This window comes from Squalius cephalus (genome assembly GCF_949319135.1).
Source record: "Squalius cephalus genome assembly, chromosome: 3".
In the NCBI taxonomy this organism is placed as follows: Eukaryota; Metazoa; Chordata; class Actinopteri; order Cypriniformes; family Leuciscidae; genus Squalius; species Squalius cephalus.
Window position 1 is genome coordinate 50,658,838 of NC_137124.1, and position 18,936 is coordinate 50,677,773.

The 18,936-nt window shown below is 35.1% G+C and overlaps 1 protein-coding gene across 18 annotated transcripts in view; it reads left to right on the forward strand.

Annotated features, from left to right (window-relative positions):
* The window catches only part of mpdz (multiple PDZ domain crumbs cell polarity complex component), a 105,228-nt gene that overhangs the window by 53,693 nt on the left and 32,599 nt on the right, over nt 1–18,936 (forward strand). For 8 of the 18 annotated variants that reach the window (XM_079867831.1, XM_079867843.1, XM_079867842.1 and 5 more), the window contains exons 12-22: nt 1,933–2,019; nt 2,104–2,186; nt 3,186–3,332; nt 4,136–4,303; nt 5,061–5,234; nt 6,935–7,144; nt 9,160–9,267; nt 9,548–9,706; nt 13,390–13,501; nt 15,011–15,209; nt 17,387–17,428. In XM_079867831.1, the coding sequence (XP_079723957.1) occupies nt 1,933–2,019; nt 2,104–2,186; nt 3,186–3,332; nt 4,136–4,303; nt 5,061–5,234; nt 6,935–7,144; nt 9,160–9,267; nt 9,548–9,706; nt 13,390–13,501; nt 15,011–15,209; nt 17,387–17,428 (1,489 nt within the window). The remainder of the gene's footprint in view (nt 1–1,932; nt 2,020–2,103; nt 2,187–3,185; nt 3,333–4,135; nt 4,304–5,060; nt 5,235–6,934; nt 7,145–9,159; nt 9,268–9,547; nt 9,707–13,389; nt 13,502–15,010; nt 15,210–17,386; nt 17,429–18,936) is intronic. The other 10 variants (XM_079867845.1, XM_079867835.1, XM_079867836.1 and 7 more) reach the window with 3 other exon arrangements.

An 18,936-nucleotide genomic window follows, 5' to 3' on the forward strand; every position in this document is an offset into this window, starting at 1 on the left:
AACGCCGAACGCTCAGCGCTTCAGCGTGAAAAAGACGCTCAGCGCCTCGTTACGCTCATGGCGTTTTAAAAACGCGGCGCTCCCATTGAAAACAATTGAAAAAACACGCCAGCCGCGAGTAAAAACGCTTTGGTGGACACACGGCCTAAGACCTTCTTGCCCTGTTTGGGGGATGGGGCCACAGATCCCAGAGTGAGTTTTAAATTCCATTTGTTAAACTATAACAAATAATTGTGTCTGACTTGTTTCAGTTGTTACAAAGCTAATATATTCTGGTCTCTCAACCAAGGTTGTTGAGACTGTTCTGAGTTCTAGAGCTCCTTCCACCAGGAAGCTGAATGCCTTAAAATGGATCATGGTGCGAGCAGTGCCACTTCAACCCGTGTTGGTTTAGTGCTGTATTTTTTTCAAGAATGTCTTCAATGAGTTTGACCCCAGCTACTCTAAAGGTCTATGTGGCAGCCATTTCAGCTAGCCACATACCTTTAGATGGAGCTTCTGTTGGAGGACATCCTCTGGTGTCTTGGTTCTTGCACAGTGCCACACGGTAGCTGCGGGTCGCGAGTTCCTTCCTGGGATCTAGCATTGATCCCGGGAGCATTAGCAGAAGCACCATTTCAGCCATTGGAGTCAGTCTCTGAGAAAATGCTGACCCTTAAGGTGGCTCTCTTACCAACATTGACTTCGCTTATGAGAGTAGGAGACTTTCAGGCCCTGTCAGTAGCCTCTTTCTGCTTAGACTTTGCTCCAGGTGATTTCAGAGCTATACTGCACCCCAGACCAAACTATATTACAAATGTTCTGGTCAGCCAGTAGCCTTTCCTCCACCTCATGAGACGCAAGAGCAAGAAAGTCTGCATCTGTTATGTTCTGTGTTATGTTATAATATGTCAGTGCCATTGTTTTGTCTCAAAATGCACACCAGTATTTATGTATTTATTTATTTTCTAAGGCATGTTTATAAAAGCTACAGTTGTAATCGAAATTATTCAACCCCCATTGCAAATTGCAAATCAGGTTTACTGGCAAACTTGACAGACTTTCAACTGTTTGCAATGAACAAATCCGATGGAAACCTGCAATGTGTGGAAGTATCATTGAGTGTGGAAGTATCATTGAGTGGAAGTATCCAAGATGGATTCATTGAAGTATCAGGAAATCCATTCAGAAAACGTCATGCCATCAGTTAGGAAGCTGAAGCTTGAAGCGTCATTGGACCTTCCAACAGGACAATGATCCCAAGCATACCTCAAATTCCACCAAGGCTTGGTTGCAGAAGAAGTCTTGGAAGATTCACATAGTCACCTGATTTGGTCACCTGATTTGAACCCCATAAAAAATCTCTGGTGGGATTTGAAGAAGGCGGTTGCAGCACGCAAACCCAAGAATATTACTGAACTGGAGGCCATTGCTTATGAGGAATGGGCTAAGATTCCTCAGAAACGTGTGTAATAACTTTGGCAATCTGCTCAAATGAAGATTCAGAAGAGAGATCTTAAAAATCTCTTCCAATTTATTCATCACACTGGAAATGCAAGGTATAGTGTAGCTGTGAACACGTACAGTACAATATTCCTTACAGTGTGCTCTGTTGTGTTCTGGATATTGGTGCAAATCCAGGGGTCATAAAATGTGGCAAACCCTTTCCTGATAAATACATAAATATGGAGAGAATACTTGAAGATATTACAACAGAAATGTAAAGCCAGAACTGAGATCTAACTTTAACCCAATAAGAAAGAGAAAGAAAGTTTGGTTGATCCTCTTTGTGTGTGCAAGCCCCGCAACCGCTGCACCATATTTAGAGAAAAAATCCTCACTCATCCTTTCATCACAATCCTAAGAAGCCTGTTATTATATAAAGCGAGTTCAAACCTACAGGGTCACACATCACTGATGCCACTGTGTTTTTGTCTTTGTCTGTGTGTGTAGATGAGAGACTGTTTCTCACACCAGAGGAAAACGCCAAACCTCAGTCTGTCACAGTTCAACCCGTCAGAACTCCAGAAAGACGTGACGGTGAGAGACTTTTGCCATTTTGCGACTGATATCCGTGAATTGACATGCAGAGACTGGCAGATAATGTTGTCATGTCTCTCTCAGGTCCTGTTAAGCTGAGCTCGGAGGAGGAACACAAACTTTTGCAGAAGTGGCAGAATGAGCTCAGCGTCTGCAGTGAAGTCATTGTGAGTAACTCGTTTATGCCTGTTTTTTTTTTTTATTAGGACTTTGTCACTGAGTATGATTTAAAATAAATAAAATGAATGCCTTTATACATTTTTATTGTGTCTCTTTAATTTCCTTTTCATAGTTAATAATGTTGCCCTATGTTATTAACTAATACTGTTAACAGTTATTAACTAATTTAATTGATAGGTATTTTAATTAATTTGGTATTTATGTGTAAAGTTTGTCATTTATTTATAACAGATAATTGTTGTTCCCAATACTGCTGTCACAGAATAGGTTATTTATTATTATGTAAATGAGAAGTGACTGGAGCACATGGCATGTGCAGTTCAATGATCAGAAATTTGATTCATTTTTAGATTTAGATTTATATTAGATGTACTTAACCAGTAGGCACTTGTGAAATCTAATTATTTATTAATTATTCAAAGTAAATTTTCTGCCAGTTAACTTGTTGCGTTAGCTAACTTGTTGTAAAGTTTTTGCAGAAAAGTGAATAATTTCATTACCATCACACATAAAAAAATCCACACAATCACACACTATACTAAAACCAATCCAGTTTTGATTCAGACCATGGTCAGATCTTTATGCCTGGATTTTTTATTTTTTTTTTTTTTACATGAAGAATAGTTTGAAAACATTTAATTTAAATTTCAAGATCATATAACTTCAGAGTGCCTCTTATTGCCCCTATATTTACCATTGTGAAAAAGTACACTTTAGTATACTTTAAAAAAAAAAGAGTACTTATTATGGAAATAATATATTTGCAAACTGCAAACTGAATGTAATGTTCAAACTGAATGTAATGTTCTTGAACATACTTAATCTGATACCACTAACATCAAAATCTGTTTGTATATTTGGAGTGAAGGTGTTTTTTTTAGTTTTTTTTAAGTAGACTACACCTGTGGCTCATGCTGGAGTAAATGAGGGCTTTTTTAAGGTTTGTAATGTTTTTTGAACGATTCAGTCATTCTGTGTATGTGCAGGTGGCTCAAGTGGAGAAGTTTAGTGAGAACAGCGGTTTAGGGATCAGTCTGGATGCATGTGCTGGCCATCACTTCCTTAGCTCCATACTTCCTGAAGGACCTGTCGGACGATCTGGAAAGATCTGTAGTGGAGACGAACTGCTAGAGGTAAAACCAGCACACAACAGGGTCACCACCATAAGAAACAAATGACCACCAATATGCGTAAAAAATTCTAATTATTTTTGGAATTTGGCCCAATTTTGATTGCGTATGTGTCATATGTCTTTAATTAATCAAATAAGCTAAACTAAATTAAGCCGAGATTTTCATTTCTAGAAATCCGAACAAGACAGTAGGCTTATGCCTGTATTAACTGTATTATCCTGTATATCCTGGAATATTCCAATAGCTACGAGGCATGTAAATGTCTTTTTTGGAATAAGGGCTTAACCACAATATAGACCTTAATCAGAAATATACAGTACCGTTCAAAAGTTTGGAGTCTTAAGAGTTTTTAATGTTTTCTAATAGAAGTCTTTTCTGCTGACCAATGCTGCATTTACTTGATCAAAAGTCCAATATAGTCATATTATGAAATATTACAATTTAAAATAATATTTGTTATTGTAATGTATATATTTATTTTAAAATGTAATTTATTCCTGTGATGCAAAGCTGAATTTTCAGCATCGTTACTCGAGTCTTCAGTATCACATGATCCTTCAGAAATCATTCTAATATGCTGATTTGCTGCTCAAGAAACATTTCTTATTATCAGCGTTGAAAACAGTTGTGCTGCTTGATATTTTTGTGGAAACCGTGATATTATTTTTCTGGATTCTTTGATGAATAACAAAAATGTTGAATATTTTTAATAAAGCATAAATACACAGATTGACACCAATAATAATGTATGCATCTCTTCATTATTCTCTGAATATTCATACATTGTGTGTGTGTTTGTTCAGGTGAATGGCATTCCTCTCAGAGGAGAGAATCATAAAGAGGTTGTTGACATACTGAAAGAACTTCCTGTATCTGTGACCATGATCTGCTGTAGACCCGCCCCTATAATGACTGACAGCCAAACTGACCAACCACAGCCAGATGATGTGGCCACAGATTCAATAGTTCAGGTACATTAAATCTTTCAATAAATGTCAAATCCTGTGTAGATTTAATATGTAAGACTACATGCGTAAAGGATAATGCACAATCACTTCAACATTATTGCAAAACAGTGTGTTTGTGGTCTTTTCTTTCCACCAAGAAAACAAAATTAAAATAGAATTAAATTAAACAGCCATAAGTGCAGTTATTAATAATGTTTTTAATTACCTGTTTTCATATTGTCATACATGGACCATATTAAGTATTTAGGTACTTAAAGACTTTTAGTAGTTTGTCCTAAATATATATATATATATATATATATATATATATATATATATATATATATATATATATATATATATATATAAATATAAATGTAATACTGATTATTCAAATTGTTGTTAATCAAATCACAAACAAAATTATTAAATAAAAATTCACTGAATTGTGAATCGAATTGATCTTCTGTTAACCCAAATCTGTTTTATAATTGTTCTTTTATATTGATAAAGTTATTGTCTTCCACAAGCCGGAGTAGTTCAGTCAGACTTTCCTTTGTTGGGATTATATCAGATTACCCGTTATAATCTCTGGACATCTCGGGTCGCTCTCAGTGGATAGACTTTCATGCTCAAATGCATGACACAGTTTAGCTATCAATAAAAGGTGTGGGCTTTTGCATCCACCCAGTTACATGAGGTAGATTACTATTATCTTTTATGCTTCTGAACAATTATTAGGGACTTAATGAGAAACAAAGGTTGTGTTCACTTTGTGTAGGTGCAGGATGATTTTGAGGATTTCCTGGTCTCTGGCAAATCAGAGGACAGCCTGAAAGATCATGTGACTGAAGAGCCCACCGGAACGCCTTTAGCTATGTGGGAGACGGAGATTCAGGACATTGAACTAGAGAAAGGGGAGAGTGGGCTGGGCTTCAGCATTCTGGATTACCAGGTGAGAAAGTTGGAGGACCTTCCAAAATTTACATCATCACATGAGAAAGGAAGGATCTCAACTCCAATTTCACAAGTCAAAACTAAAGTAGGAACTCATGGGTTTGATATTGAATTGTGAGTCTTTTTTACTGATCCATTGAAAGAACTGGCTCATGAAAGGCATCTGTTTGTGAATCAGATATTAAGTATATTTTAAAAATGCACTTGCAGATAATATAATATTAATTAAATAAAAGGCCACTTAATTGCATTTAAAGAGAACACACTTTCATGACTGTTTCTCAACACTTACATAGGCCTACACTTTTGAAATGTGTGCTTAGTAATAATGTCAAATTAAACATTTTACTTCATTTTACATTTTACAAATTAAACATAAACATTTGATGTGTTGACTATCATACTAAAGCGCATGTAAAGCACTTGATTATAATTTCAACTGCAGTGTGTTAAGCGATTACATTTAAGGTTAATATATTTTACTAAATTGCAACTTCATCATTACAAATGTGTAACTACAAATATATTTAAATACATGCCATGCAAGTTTCAATAGAAATGACATTAAAGTATATTTTAGTTTACCATAAATGCTTGTCAGTACATTCGGCAGTACACAACCAGGGCTGTATGTTAACCATTTTTGCACATAGCTCTGGTACTATAGAGGTTGAAAGTTTTGTAGCACAAGAATAAACGTCTGTTACCATTTTTGAGTAAAAGTAAAGGAGAAAGTAAAATAAAATACAAAACAGTATTTAAGAATAAATCTAATAATAACAGTTAGCTTAACAATAACAATATATCATTATATTTTACAGAAAGCCTTTATTTTTTGGAAAACTGCAGGGTGACCTGTAAACATGCAGGGGGCTTTTAACTATAAATCATAAGAAAGGTCTAAGGTTTTATTATATAATGTTAAATTATTATAATTAAATTTCCTAATTTTTGTCAGGAAATCCCTGAAAACTACTGTACTGTGCGTTTAATACAAATTCAAATTATATTATTTTATTTTATTGCAATTAACATGTCTGAAAACATTAAATTCAGTTCGCTCTTAAATATATTATATTAAAGTATAATATTTCCGTAATAACTTATTTAAAAGTATGCTAAAATGTACTTCTTTTTCACGAGGGTTGTTTATTTTAAATATGAATATATTTAAATGTATAATATAAAATATTAATATTAAATTCTGACTACATTATTTATTCCCTTGACACTTCTATTTAGCAGAAAAATAAATATAGTCCTTACTCACCCTGTTGTTATTCCGACTTAAATTTTCTTTGTTTAGCAGAATGTGCGACATGAACTGAAATACAATGAAATTGAATAGTGTTGTATACTATCAAGCTCCAAAAATGAAAAAGTATAAAAATGATTAAAAGTAAATAAAAGCATTAAAAAAATATATTTTAAAAGCATTAAAGTATGCCAACAGACCTATGCATTTTATCTTCGTCTAGTATAACTGAATATGAGAAAGGAATGACACGAGGGTTCTTTAAAGAACTTTTAACTAAGGTGAATATCAAGAAAATCAATCAATGTGCTTCCAATATTTTTAAAACAAAAACTGAAACATCAATTCCCATTCTAATTAAATGCATCATTGTGCAGGTCTAATATAATTATAATGTTAATGTTGTACTCTCTGTGTATGCGTGTGTGTTCATATGTGTGCAGGACCCAATGGACTCGCTTAAGACGGTGATTGTGATTAGGTCGTTAGTTCCCGACGGTGTAGCCGAGCGAGACGGTCGCTTGTTGCCGGGAGACCGCCTCATGTACGTCAACAATATCAACCTGGAGAGTGCCACTTTGGAGGAGGCGGTGCAGGCTCTGAAGGGAGCAAACATGGGTGATGTCCGCATCGGGGTGGCCAAACCACTGCCCGTAAGAAATACCAGACTCTACTTTCTAAAGCAGCTTTTTCCTCTGTACATTTCTGTGTTATTGAAACCTGTGGTTGCAGTAACAGGATTCCTTTGCAGGATCTTTGAATATTTCATGAAACAGGTCTGCTGTCCTTTAAGGCCTCAGGAAATGAAATCTTCTTAGAGGAGTGTGTCTGTATCTTTGTGAAGAGCTCTCAGGGGCTGTAGTTTATCTTAAACTCTTCAACTTTCCAAGGCTGTTATCTCGGCTCCATTATTCTGGGATTGTGTGCACATTTTGGCATCTTTCCTTTTTTTCCTCTCCCAAGGCCTTGAGGTTCGGGGCATAAGTTTGGAGCGTGTATGGTGGGTTGTCAAGTGCACTATGGGTCATCTGATCGAGTCTTTTTTTCTGTTGATTTAATCTTGTGAGAGGCCTTTAGACTGCATGAGTGCGTCGAAACCCTTTTGTTCTGCTCTCACAAGTGCGATTGGGTAACATCACCTCTTAATATGGTTCAAATGACTCACTTCCAAGAACTGCAATGAAACAGAGAAAGCATTTCTTCCTCTTGCCTTTGGAAAAACAGTGTACAATCAAATCTGTGACGTGATCATAAATATCAATGATGTTAAAATGTCTAATCAAACAATTCAGCTAGCTTACCAACCTTGCACTACTAACATGCAAAATGACAGTGATTTCTAACCAAATCAAATCAAATTAATTATTTTATTCTGATCTTGGTCTGGGTGTTATGTGCCATGCAAAAGAATCTGCTATGACACAGTAGATAAATCTGCATGGCATCAGTATGCGGGGCCTATTTACATTTTTGCAAAAAGTATCATAAATACAAAGAATAATATGAAAATACAAAGTAGAAATTTTTGTTAATGTTTATAAATTTCAACATGTATGTCAAGCTCTAAAACAAACATATAAAAGAACTGTCATAGTATTGTTTGCAATATATTATTTCAAGTCTTCTGAAACCATTGCTTACATTTGCATACACACACATATACAGTACTGTGCAAAAGTCTTAGGCATGTTAATAATCCCCCGGGAACGTCTCCGAGATGCTTGAAGAAACCTATCAGCAAAGCTACAGTACTGTGAAAAGTACTGGCACTTGTGTTAAAATGCTGTAAAATGAGAATGCTTTCAAAAATAAAATCATAAATTGAATTTATTTATGATTTAACTTCTATTAACGAATTCAAATCAATATTTGGTGTAACGACACTTTGCGTTTAAAACGGCTTTTGTCCAGGTACACTTGCGCATAGTTTTTCAGGTAGCTTTGCAGGATGGTTTCTTCAAGCATCTTGGAGATGTTCCCGCAGTTCTTCTGGACTTAGTTTGTCTCAGTTTTTTCTGTTTCTTCATGTAATCACAGACGGACTCGATGATGGTGAGATCAGATCATACAGGCTGTTGTCAGTTGGGGGGGGGGATATTAACATGCCTAAGACTTTTGCACAGTACTGTACATGTACATTCTACCAAGTTTGAGATTTTGGGGTTGGTACGATTTTTTTTCGCTTTTTTTGAAAGAAGTCCTTTATGCTGACCAGGGCTGCATTTATTTGATCAAAAATACAGTAACTGTTTTCTATTGTAACATATTGTAATATGCTATTTATTCCTGTGATGAAAAGCTGAATTTTCAGCATCATTACTCTAGTCTTCAGTGTCACATGATCCTTCAGAAATCATTCTAATATGCTGATTTGCTGTAGTGCTGGTTCATATTTTCATATTTTCATAGCATTTATTTGAAAGCGAAATCTTTTGTAACATTATAAATGTCAGTTTTGATTAATTTAATGCATCCTTGCTGATTAAAAGTAATAATTTCTTACCCCAAATTGTAGTGTTTGTGTATATACATGTATACATATCGGAATTATACAGTTACCATGATATACCAGATTCTGGTCGCAACGCCCAACCTTAGTGTGGTATAAACATGATCATTGAGTGGATGGTCACATGTCTAGAAAGGTGACACTTCCCTGTCTTTACAGACTGAGGATGAGGATGGCTCTTCCTCCTTTATCTTTTCGGCTCTAGTCCTGACGGAGGGCTGTGATGATGATGAGGAGGAAGTTGTGTTTCGTGCTGAGCCTGCAGTGGTCAGTGCTTATAAAACACAACAAAACCATTTTTTTCAAAGCATGTTATTAGTGCAACGTTCTTGTGGGAGCGATATGTCAGTGTTTAAAGGATGCAGGCACCTCTTTTTAGATGAGTAACATTTATTATTAACTTCTAGCAAGAGATGCACATGGCAGCATTGAAAACTCATTCAAATACAGAAAGAATATTGCTAAATCCATGGGTGTCATCCCAAACTGTTTGAACTATCATTCTCTGATGCTATAATCATTTTTATCTACATAACAACCCTTCCAGATCGACTCCAGTGATTTAGACCTGTCTGACGAAAAGGCGTTTGAGCGTAATTTTCTCGAGGAGGAGGACGAGCTGCTGCAGTCAATGATCGCTGAACATGGCAGTTTCTGCAGCACTGATCTGACCTATCAGATGACCAGACAGGCCTCCACACCTAAGGTATATAGATTCAGCAACCAATCAGATTCAAACATGCACATTTCATGTAATATCACCATTGTAATAATGATCCCCATTCACACGGATCCACAAAAAAACAACTAAAACGCTGTATTCTAATGCTTGGCCATTAGATGGCGATGAAACACTATAGACTGAACATGTAATATGTATGTGCATGACGTCATCATATTCAGAGATTCGCATTTTTGTTGTTTACACGGAGGCCGTTTTCAAAAACGCCCACTTTGAAACCCGTTTTCAAAAGTTTGCGTTTTCAGGCACCCAAAACGCCGTTGTCGTGTATATGTACGTCCAAAATGCATAGAAAGTTTTACATTTTTAGTTAAAAATGGTGTCGTGTAAACAGCCCCTAAGAGCAAGCAGAAATAATTGGATAAACACAGGTGTAGCAAATGAGGGAACTAATGAGTTACCATAGTAACAAACAAGAGGGTAATGAGAACCTAGGAGACAAACAAGAAAACAGTGGTACTAGCAGACAGAGAGAAAACAAAACCAAATACAGCACAAAAGAATGTTCATGTGACAGTGCCCTTTTTAAATGTTTTAAGAAACATGGTCATGAAAGTGTACTCTCTTTAAGTCATTTACATTTACATTTTTACATTTATTCATTTAGCTGACGCTTTTATCCAAAGCGACTTACAATTGCTATACATGTCAGAGGTCGCACGCCTCTGGAGCAACTAGGGGTTAAGTGTCTTGCTCAGGGACACATTGGTGTCTCACAGTGGATTCGAACCCGGGTCTCTCACACCAAAGGCTTGTGTCTTATCCACTGCGCCATCACCACCCCCCCAAGTCCACTTAGGTGGCAATTTATTTCAATAATATTATATTATCTGCATGTACTGTTTTTAAAAAATATACATTTATGTGCACATTTAATAGTGCACATTCAATACAATTAAGAACACTTCATTTTCACAAGAGTAGGACTTATCACAGATCTTGAGAAGGAAGGAGTGAATGTTTCTCGACATAAATAAAATAAAATGCAACTAATACAGTGACAAGAAACATAATAAACATATAAAACAATGACAATTAGTAAATTCTAAATTGAGTGTTTTCACCTCAAGGCCGTGTGTCCACTAAAGCGTTTTTAGCCAGCGGAAAACGCTGGGCGCTCTGCTGAAAACGCCTAGCTATGGGCGCTTGAGAGCGTTTTGACGCTTTGCTTGTTATGATACGGAATATCCGCGAAAGTGTTACTAGTATCTCATTTCACACATATTTTGTTTCTGTGTTGATTCTATATTAAAATGCCGATACAATGTAATGTATTTTCTCTGGCTCTTGTTTTAAATTATTTTGTTCCATTATTATGCTTGTTGTTGTCATCTGTTGACGTTGTACAAGCAGAATGTGGCGGTTGGTCGGTGTGGTATATTGTCCCGCCCCTCCTCCACTGTGATTGGGCGGCTAGGTAAAAAGTGACAGTGATGAGCGCTGCATTTTACCCAAAGTTGAACATTCTTCAACTCTCGGCGACCCGTAAAAAACGCTCAGCGCCTCGTTACGCTCATGCCGTTTTAAAAATGCGGTGCTCCCATTGAAAACAATAAATACAAATTGCAAAAATACGCCAGCCGCGTGAAAAAACGCTTTGGTGGACACACGGCCTAAGCGACATATAGAAGTTCCACATTTTTTTCTAAATTCACCACCCCTGCTAATAGCATATAAATAGAATATAAAAATGTGTACCCATATTTCGTGTCGCTTTTGACCCTGTGGCATTTAAAAGCCATTCAAGTATGCTTGGAGATCATACAGCATGTGCTTTCACATTATGATGTGGAAGGAAAAATCTTGCTAATTTATATTTTTCCCAGATAAATTTCTGATGGTAAATTACCCCGATACCTCCTCGCGTGTCATTTGCTTAACAGCTCCATTCACTCCCATTGTTAAGGAAAACTCTCTCCAGACCAGCATGCCACAGGCCCAACTGTACTCTGTTCTGTAATTTGCGACTTTATTATTTCGAGTCCCATCAGTTGTGCTTTATCTGCGTTTTTATGGCTCCTGCTTTGGGATGTCTCTGCTCAGATTCATAGCTGAGTGATTCAGTCCCTCTTGAATCATTCTGCACGAGCAAACTCAATTACAGCAGTATGAAGCATGGCTACATTCAGAAATACTCTCCCCTGGCTCTCACCAATGATTGCTCTCTGGCATTATTGCACTTCAGCAGGTCATTAACACCACTGTTTATCAGGAGATTATCTGCCGCTGATTTGACTCTAATTGTGGATATAAATCAATTGATAATTTGTGTAAGGAAAACTGCAGATGTTTGTCTTACCAGGGTTTTTCTTGAACAGAATCTTTCATGGATTATCTATACACAGTGCTGGGTAGTAATTGATTACCGGTACATGTAATCTGGATTAAGTAATCATATTCCAAAAATATCAAATTCGATTATATTACATTTTAAAATACTTTAGTAATCAGACTACAATTACTTTTCTATTCTATTACATGTTATTGTCACAGTGGCAGTAAATTATTCGTAATTCATTGATTCTACTTCTTTTTTGTCTTGTAAATTTTCCTTTCTATAAAAGTCTACTGCTTATATATGTTCAGAGGGTCTTCCAGGTTTGTGGAATTGCAAACACAGACCAGCCACTAGTCATGAGCCTATCACTGAAAACTGAGAGCCACCGCATTTGCTCACTGGATTTACAGAAATCATTTCACTTTTAAAAAGTATTTTCTCAGCATTTAAACACTGCATATCTAATCAGCTCCTTACAAACACATTAATTATTATTTGTATTATCACTCAATGAGTCATTTAACCTTGTATTACTGTCTTTAGAAGGCTTTTGTCTTTCAAACACACTCAAATGTACAAATTCACGTCATTTCATATTTATGCAGTGTATTTAATACACTTCATGTTGTTGATAGCAAAAAATGGAATATATTTTCTTTCTCTTTGTATTTTTATATCAATATGGTACAGGATTATCCTATTCAAATTGATGTGATAAATGAATTAAATAAATGAGTTACAATAACAGTATTTCTTATTACATTTTTAGTAATAATAATAATAGTAATATTTTTATAATATTAAAAATATAATATAAAGTTATTTAAAATATATAAAGTATAATAATATACAATTATTATTATTATTATTATTAAATACTCAATTTTATTTTTGAGTGAAATATTACAATAGCAATATTTCTTTCTTTTTTTTTTTTGTAATTATTATTATTTTATCCCTACTGATACATAATTACATAATGCTTGGCCTACAAACTACCCTGAAGCTTAAAAAAATTGCTTAATATTTCACAATTTTATCAGAAGAATCACAATTAGATTTCCCCCAAATCGTTCTGCCCTACTACTGCCATCAAACCTTTGAACCCACTCAAAATACCTTAGTAATAGTAAATACTGGAAAAGTGACCAGACCTACTCCGACATTGTGGTGGAGAGTTTTGAAAGTCAAGTCAAGCACCACTCATTATTGCTAATCTAGTATTGCCATTCTGTTCCCATCCTTCTTGCTTCCCCACAAGACCCTTACAATCCGACCTCATCCCACTAACGTCTTTCATCACACTGTGTCCTTGACTTCAGTCTTTGATGTTGTTTTTGATGAGGATTCTAACCTTTTTTCCTCACAGGAAGAGGATTTCATTCCAACTAACACCGCAGATGAGACCCAGCAGCTAAACGTCACTGCGGGGAGCACTTTTGAGAGGACCATCACTGTGGTCAAAGGCAGCTCCAGTCTAGGTATGAGAATGGGAATGAGTAGTCCCTTGTGAAATAGAAGTACACCAGCATTTTTTTTTTTTTAAAGAGTACTTATTACAGATTTCAAATTTACTTTCAAGATTTTAAGTACACTAAAAGTTCACACTCAATAGTGTAAAAGTAAAATTAAGCGCACTTCTTTTTCACAAGGGCTGTTATGTTGTGTGTAAATGAATGTAAATGAATATGTCCCCAGTTTCAGAAGCACCCTCTTTTGAAATGGCAAAAACACAGTTACAGTTATTATCTGTTAGCTTATTAGTAAAGCTCCACTGTACACTGTAAATAGTGTAACAATGAACAAAGCACCACTCACACAGAGGTCACTTCCAAACCAAGTTGCTTTCTAATTGGTCAACACAGTGATTTTGTGCGTCAATATTCAACAAACTTGAACCTAATGCAAAATGTGCATGGAGAATTTTTTTTGGACATCATGCGAAATTCAAGAGAGCATGGATTTTTTTGAGATGCCTACAATTTACCCGCAAAATTTTGCTGTGCAAAGGTCAAATACAAGCTGAAAATAGGAAGTTTTCCCCAGCCACTGATCTACAGTGATTTTGGCTGTTGGATCGTACACTAGCAGTTAGGGACAGCTTTATCCCAGAGCAGCAATCCAAAGCAGTCTGCTTTGCCAAAATACACTATTAGGTTATTACATTTTAATCTCTCGCATTCATTTGGAACTGGACTTGTTTTTTAATGTCACAGGTGTTAATGCTCTCTATTTCTTGATCTAGGAAGATTTTAAATTAAAGTACATTTACATTCCTGGCAGAGGATTTTTTACCATGCTGACTTAACACCCACTACTAAGTGTTGCTCAAATGAGACCAAGATAGCCATGCAATACCCTCATAAGCAGAACATTTAAGCACACAAATATCAGGCAAAATGGTTCATTTTAAATACACTTAACTACAATGCCGCATCTGTAGGCAGCTCAATGGGTTTTGGAGCAGAGCATCTATGTGTAAGGGGTTCATAATTCCCACTAAAATGTCTGCCTTTGCATTGCAAAGTGATACTTTTATTATTATTATTTATTTTATTTTTTTTAAATAAGTTTTCTTTGTGTTTCATCATTGTCTGCCTTCGTCACTCATTACTTGTCACGCACACTAATTATGTTCAGCTGTTCATTCATTATCATCATCTTTATCACTTGTATGTTTGGTTCTGTTTCAGTTCAGTGTTTGGTGTCATCAGTTAATGGATGTGTTGTGTGTTACTCTGTTCTTGTGGATTTACCTGTGGATTTATTAAATATTGCCTTTTGCATATATCTTTATCTTTATGTGTGTTTATACAACCACCCACGTGACAATAATACTATACTTACTACTACTATAATACTAAACACTATTAGTATTATAGTAGTAGTAACTACTATGATACTAAAATTCAAATAGGGCATGTGACCTATTTATTTAATCCATTTTATGGATTAAAAGAGAGCAAATTTTATACTCGCGTGTGTTTCAGGAATGACCGTGTGTGCACTGAAGGATGGAGCAGGAATGCTGATCCGCAGCATCATTCATGGTGGCTCCATCAGCCGGGATGGACGACTCGGGGTCGGAGATCTTATTCTGGCCATCAACGGAGAACTGACAGGAAATCTGACCAACGCGCAGGCGCGAGCCATGCTGCGCAGACACTCTCTGATCGGACCAGACATGGGGTGAGATGTTCAAACAAACCCTGATTCAGGCATTCCAGTTTAGCTTCTGTTCAACTTCTCAGGTAGAAATCAACCTCTCTCTATTTTTGTTTCTTGACACATGGCTAATTACATTCCCTTCAGAAAGGGTTTGTGTTTTATTGTTTTACATCATCGAAACAGAGGATTTCATTTGTCTTTTTGAAAGAAAAAAAAAAGAAGAAAAATTCTGGTGCTATTAATTCTTTAATTAAAAGAATCTCATGAATTATAACATATACTGATTAATCATTTAATAAATCACATTTATCAATGTTTGCTTTGCTTTAAAAGGCAGCATGTTGTTTATTTCCATATTACTGAACATACACTACTGCTCAAAAGTTTGAGATGCGTAAAATTGTAGTCGAATAAATTACTGATTGAAAAAATTGATCAAAAGTGACAGTAAAGACATTTATAATGTTACAAATGATTTATATTCCAAATAAATGCAGCACTTTTAAACTTTTTTTATTCATCAAAGAATCTTGACAAAAACTCTTTTCAACATTGATAGTAATAAGAAATGTTTGAACAGTAGTGTAAAGGCCTGTTCACACCAAGAACGATAACGATAAAGATATAGTTAAAAAAAAATGTTACAATATTAAAGAATAGCAGAGTTCACACCAGTGCTATAATGATAACGACACAGAGAAACAATATTTTTGGAATCACTTTCAGAACGATTTTATCCAGCTGATGAACGGCCAATCAGAATCCATCCCGCTGTAATGAGCTTGTGCATTTAAAGCAGCAGACAAGCACACGCTTATAATAAACAGAACGATATCATCCGCTGGTGTGGACGCTAATATAATTATCTTTATAGTTATTGTTCTTGGTGTGAACGGGCCTTGAGTCTATCAGGTCTAGTCTGTTACACACACACGATTAAGAATGACAGAGGGACGACAGAATAAACTTCAGTGTCACAGGAGAACTTGCCACACATGCAGACAGGCGTAATTTGATGTTACTGCGCATCTTGCTGTTCTTTCTGTGTCTGGAAAAACATTTTGAGACGGCATGTCAGCTGTGTTGCATTCTGATGTTACTTTAATTTTGAATTGCATGGAAAAATTTGTTACAATGAAGTTTATGAATGGTCAGGGGTTATGGTTGATTGCTTTTTATGAGTACTGCCAATTTAATAGAGCCATTAACTTCACCAGAACTCCAGAATTTACAAATACAATAAAAGGTTAAACAAACATTCATAAAACATTACTCACAAACCAGCACAGGCTTATCAGTGCCCAATGGTGATCCAGAACCCTTGTGAAAAAGAAGTACACTTTAGCATACTTTGAAAGAATATACTTAAGTGCAAACTGAATTTTATGTTTTCAAACACTTAATTGAACATTAATTTCAATTATATGAAAATGAATTATAAATACGTTTATATTAAAAGTCCTTTTTATGTAAGTGCTTAAGTAATTTCATAATTCTGTTATTTTTTGAAAATGTGTAATATTGGTAAAGTATACTACTGTATGTACTGACAAGCATTTATGGTAAACTAAAATACATCTTAATTTAATTTCTATTAAAATGTCATGTTTAATATATGTTTATTATTATAATAGAATTGATTGTAATTACATATTTGTAATGATGATACTGCAATTTATTACATTTAGAATATATTAACTTTAAATGTGATATCGACACAATACAATTAAAATTCTAAGCAAGTACTTTAGCATGTTAGTCAACACATCAAAATAAGTGTACTACTTTAAAGCACGACAAAGGATTATTAAAACATGATTTGAAATACTTTAAAAGAATGTTTTTTTAATTTGACATTATTACAGTGCACTTTTTAAAAGTGTACTTAAGTGTGTTAAGAAACATAGTCATGAGAGTGTACACTCTTTAAGTACACTTAAGCGGCCTTTTATTTAATACATTTTATCTGCAATAGCAGTTTTTTAAAAACATACTTTTTAGATATGAAGTACACTAAAAATGCTCTCTAAAATACACTTAAGTGCACTTCTTTTTTATGAGAGAACCCGTCGCAGAACTCGTTTCGCAGCAGAGAGCTTGTACTAGTTGTAGTAACTAGTAAGTTGCTTTATTTTGCATCCTGATGGCAGCCGCATCTGTGTCGGCTGCCGTCCGTAAACTGCTCTTCACGTTTCCAGATCCACAGGTGCTGCGGGGGAAGAACACAGTCCCATCTCTGTGTGAGTACTCCCTTCATCTGGGCTTGATTTACTCTGTCTGTCCTCACTCCCTGCTTGCATTCGTTCCGTTCTGCATTTAGGGCTGTCGCTACAGAGGTTTATCTAAAAAGTCTGATTGTTCCACCTTCCATTCTGTTGTAATTGCACTCAATTTTAATAACTGACAACCGCATTAAAGGGATAGTTCTGTCATAATTTACTTACCTTCATGTCTTTCCAAACCTGTATGACTTTCTTCTGCTGAGTGCAAATGATCATTACTGGGTCATTTCTATTATGCAGTACCTTTATTTTAGTTTTTTTTTTGTTTTTAAAATGTTACATTATATTATATTTAAAATCATATTATATTTAGTGTATAGATTTTTTTTTTTTTTTACTTTATATTTTTGTAAAAAGGCCTTTCACTATTATTTGAGCAAATTATACGAGATAACTATGATTACTGTAAATTGTTTCACTTTGATTTGTTTCACTTCTGGTTTCACTTTTTTTAATATTTGCCATTATGAAATGACACCGAAGAGAAGACGACCCACTTCATCTACTTTAATGGACATGATGGAAATAAAAATGTTAAAATAATAATCTTATCATCAAGTACACAAATTCAAAGTCTTCCTGCTTACAATTTAGTAAGGATCAATAAAATAATAATCACTTTTGTAATCATTGAAATATTATACTTTTTTGTACAAAAAAAACCTTTTTATTCAGCAAGAATGCATTTGACATGCATTAAATGATGCATACACATAAAAAAGTGACAATAAAGGCATTTATAATGTTACATTTATGTTCTATTACAAATAAATGCTGTTTTTTTAGCTCTCTATTCATCAAGGAATCCTGAAATAATGTAACAAGGTTTCCACGAAAATATGAAACAACTGTTTTCAACATTGATAATAATCAGCAAATCAGCATATTAGAATGATTTCTGAAGGATCATGTGACACTGAACACAATTAAAACAAATTTCCAAAAACTTGTTTTCTTCAAAACATTTTAACTTGAAAAATGAAATGATGAAGAAACGCCTGAAAATATTTCTTAATACATTGCCAGTTAGTTCAGCACCTGTGAACATGGCAACATTTATTCACACCAAAGTAGCAAAATGATTTACAGTTCACCTCGTTAACTTAAAGCTGAAGTGTGTAAGGTCTACACCACTAGCATCACTAAACAGAAGTTCAAAAATAGTGATTGTCATCACAGTGGTTACACTTTTTGAGGAAGTCAACCTTTAAAGAAAGTTCATGGCTTTCTTATAGTTTTATCTTCACATTAAGCTGGGCTTGGAGAATAATTCATTTTTTACTGAAATTTTAACAAGCGCATGAAGACAAATTTTGATACAGACATAATTGTACTGTATAATGGATTTGACCCTACTAATGTTAACTCTTTCCCCGGCTTTCTGTGTTTTCACCGTCATATGGTAGGGGCGCTATCACGCATCTTCTGAAAAAGTAAAGAATCTCCAGATCAAAACAGAGACAAAA